The sequence below is a fragment of the Sphaeroforma arctica genome, assembly GCF_001186125.1.
Source record: "Sphaeroforma arctica JP610 unplaced genomic scaffold supercont1.9, whole genome shotgun sequence".
In the NCBI taxonomy this organism is placed as follows: domain Eukaryota; class Ichthyosporea; order Ichthyophonida; genus Sphaeroforma; species Sphaeroforma arctica.
This window is the reverse complement of record NW_014040549.1, coordinates 102,735-106,141: the sequence shown is the minus strand read 5'-3', so window position 1 is coordinate 106,141 and position 3,407 is coordinate 102,735. Positions and strand designations below refer to the sequence as shown.

At 49.6% G+C, this 3,407-nt stretch overlaps 2 protein-coding genes across 2 annotated transcripts; both read left to right on the top strand.

Annotated features, from left to right (window-relative positions):
* Positions 1-96: 96 nt before the first annotated feature.
* On the top strand, positions 97-462 carry SARC_00324 (hypothetical protein; the record flags this gene model as incomplete). The annotated part of the gene is made up of 1 exon (XM_014305986.1): positions 97-462. The coding sequence occupies one exon, from the start codon at positions 97-99 to the stop codon at positions 460-462; it is 366 nt and encodes a 121-aa protein (XP_014161461.1).
* An 827-nt stretch (positions 463-1,289) lies between these two features.
* On the top strand, positions 1,290-2,001 carry SARC_00323 (hypothetical protein; the record flags this gene model as incomplete). Its single annotated transcript, XM_014305985.1, has 2 exons — positions 1,290-1,418; positions 1,465-2,001. 2 exons carry the CDS (start codon positions 1,290-1,292, stop codon positions 1,999-2,001), a joined length of 666 nt encoding a protein of 221 aa, XP_014161460.1.
* Positions 2,002-3,407: the final 1,406 nt, after the last annotated feature.

The window sequence follows — 3,407 nt, the reverse complement described above, 5'->3', positions numbered from 1 at the left end:
TGTCTCCGACTCAGTGCGTTCTTACCAGGATATAACTCCAGTAGTGGAGTTAGAAATGAGCCGGAAGAAACCCAGCCATCTGTGGTAGGTGGAGGCATGTCCAGGGTAGTTAGTGAGACTACTGATGAGCCTGTGGAGACGGAACTTTCAGCGTCTGTAGCTGAGTACATGTTGGCAATGCATAAGCGTTTAACGGCTTATCAGTATAGAACTCCAGTTGTGGAGTTAGATGAGCCGCAGGAAACCCAGCCATCTGTGGTAGGTGGGGGCGTGGCCAGGGTAGTTAGTGAGACTAGTGATGAGGCTGTGGATACGGAACTTGCAGCACCTGCAGCTGAGTACATGTTGGCAATGCAGGAGCGTTTAACGGCTTACCAGGATATAACTCCAGTTGTGGAGTTATATAAGCCGCAAGGAAACCCAGCCATCTATGGTAGGTGGGGGCATGGCCAGGGCAGTTAGTGAGACTAGTGACGATGTTGTGGAGATGCAGGGCCTGAAGAAAAGAGGACCGAAGACCGTGGCAGAGAAGAGGAAGGAGGCGAAGCGGGTGGCATGGGCAGTGAAGAAGACGGCGACTATGCGTCAGTTGGAGCAGGTTTTACGTGCTCAATATTTGTCTAACTTGGGAGGGGCTGAGGTGGTTAAACCAGTAGTGGAGGTAGTAAAGACGAAAGTGGTTGACTTAAGAGCAGCGGAGATTGCTGGAGCGGCGGCGCGGGACTTTCTTGCGGCGGAAGTAAATCGTTTTTGCACGCGGTACGCCAACTGTCGCGAGCAAAACCATACTATCTTGGCAATATTGGATGGGAAGATTGAGCGCTGCCTTCTCTCCCAGCGTGAGATTGTACTAAAATTCTTGAACAATGTCCTTGAATATCCTCCAACCGGCAACGTTGCCTATACGGTATTGAGGACGATCTATAAGTTTTGATATTGCCACGTAATATATACGTACAATGCAATGGAATAATCCTGACGTACCCTGGCTCGGGTGCGCAGGGTTTGACAGGCGGTAGCCGTCAGCCGTAGCAGCAGCAGCAGCTGAAAGGTGATAGGGCAAAGCCGAACTTGAACCCGTTTGACACGCCTTGTCCAAAGGGTATCGGTACCCAGCTGCTTTTAAATGTTGGACATCGGCTAAGCGGAGAGCGTATGTGTATACGATCCAGAAAAGCAAGAAGTGTCTGCTTCGTGGTGGGGTGCAGCTCCCGCCTTCGCCACAAGGACACGGAGAGTGGAATCAGCGCGTGACTAAGGCTCTATGGCGGTAGTGATTCTGTACTGTGATGCAAACCTCGACAGGTCGAAGTGGGGCAATTGGCATTAAGGGAATGAGTGGAACCCTTATTCGGGAGACCGAGGGTACAACTCGGATAGAGGGGATGCTAATAAGGACGAGTGAAACCGATGGCAAGGTAGGGATAGGCGCGAGTCGACTGGAGTCGCGATTCTCGCGAACAGTCCCGTTCACGTTCGTTGTCTCGGGGTAGAGAGAATGAGAGTAATAGAAGTCAGGGGCCTGAGTGCCAGCTTTGGTGCTACTTGTGCAAGACAAGTGTGCATACGCCAGATCAGTGTAACTCACTGAAGGGGTCAAGGAAAGACAACGGACGCAATTACAAGGGCACGGGGGTCCCCATGCTGCTGACGACAAATATAGTGTGGCCGAATGTCGATTCTGGTAGCATGTATAGCCTCATTACGAGTGATTCGCTGCGGCGGATAGCTGATGAGCCGTATGACGGGCCGCAGTTGAGCGGATTGGATGGTATGGGAAACCTGGATCCTTCCCATTTGGTATCGCATAGGCGGTTGGAAGCCCACCTGCTGGTGAATCAGGATAGCTTTCCCTTGCGAAAGAGCAGTTCCATGTGGTCCCGCAAAAAAATAATGGGGTGTGATGTGCTGATTGGCATCGATCAGCTCAGAGACCCCGAATGGGTGCTGATGTGGGCGAACAATAGCATGATTGTGGTGCTACAAATGCTTAATCGGTAGTAGTGGCTCAATGACACGAATGTCCCTGTGCCAAGGGGTGGAGACTATAATTGGCCTGGGTCGAGGTGGCTCGCCAGTGGCGCCGCGGAAGAGAAAAATATATATTAGTCCTCGGCGCAGGAAAGTGGGCCATGCGTCGGCAGGGGCGGCGGTCGCTATGCGACAGCTGGTTGAGGACTATTCGTGGGACGAGCGTAAAACCGGAAAGATTGCGAGTTCGAATCTTGTCTATTAAGCTAACGTGAAGGCAGAAGTTGTTTCCTGACGCTTGCGACGCACTCGTCGAAATGCTTGTACCCGACATACGTCGTATAGTAGCCCCGCCAGATTGTCTAAGGGGACCCGTGTTGGATGGTGCAGGTGTTTAATGATCTTTAGGACAGTAATTTGCATGTCCTAGTCCCGGAGGAAGGTTCTGCGCAAAAAGTCGATAACGAACCCGAGGATACAATGTTGGTGGCGCGTGTGGGTTAGCTCGTGTGTTCGCATCCGTACGCAAGTGTGATCGTAAACGAGAACCTCCCTCCCCGACGATATTCTTCTGCTTTGTACATCACGCATCTGTTCAGACGAGTAATCTCGCTAGTTTGGATGCATACGAAGGGTGGCGCGGTGTACGCACCCGCCCCGCTCAGCTTGACGTGTATGTTTAAGCCCACCACAATTGCGGTAAACCTGTAGCGGATTCTCATACTGTAGCATCTCTATGAATTCAACTTTGCGTTCAAATTCACGAACCTGTATTGCAAAAGGTACTGAAGGCTTGAACTATATGCATGCCAATACATTTCTGTCAAGTCCTGTTCGTGTATGCGTACGATAAAAGCATTGGCTTCTTGAAACGAAATCGATGTCGTGAGTACACGCTACGGTATTTGTATCTCAACGTTCTTCCTCGAGCGAGACGTTATTTTTTTAATAGCAATTTTAAAAATCACTGACTCCTCTAATTAATGAGTCATGTGCCGATTTTATAATCGATGACTTTCTAATTGATGAGTCATGTGCCGATTCTATTAATCGGTAAAACTAAGTTTATCAGATCCTTCTGATAAACTCTAATATACCTAAGTTTGACCCTACCTGGTGTATTCCGACCTCAACATCCCCCCCAAAAAAGCTGAAGCACTACAAAACAGTAGTGTGCCAGGTTTAGAGATCATAGAAGGAATACACATATAAAGTTGGTTGCTGGCATTTATCATCTGAGAACTAGAGCAAGGTGCTGGCATCTTTCCTCTGAGAGCTAGAGCAGTGTGCTGGCATTTAATATCTGAGAGCTAGAGGGCTCGAAGTACACGGCTCGAGCGCACCGTCGTATCTAGTAGATAAACTCTAGTATAAAGTATTAGAGTTGTGTACCTTGGCGTTTACGTGACCGTGTCTGCGAGGCCTTATGGTAGCCC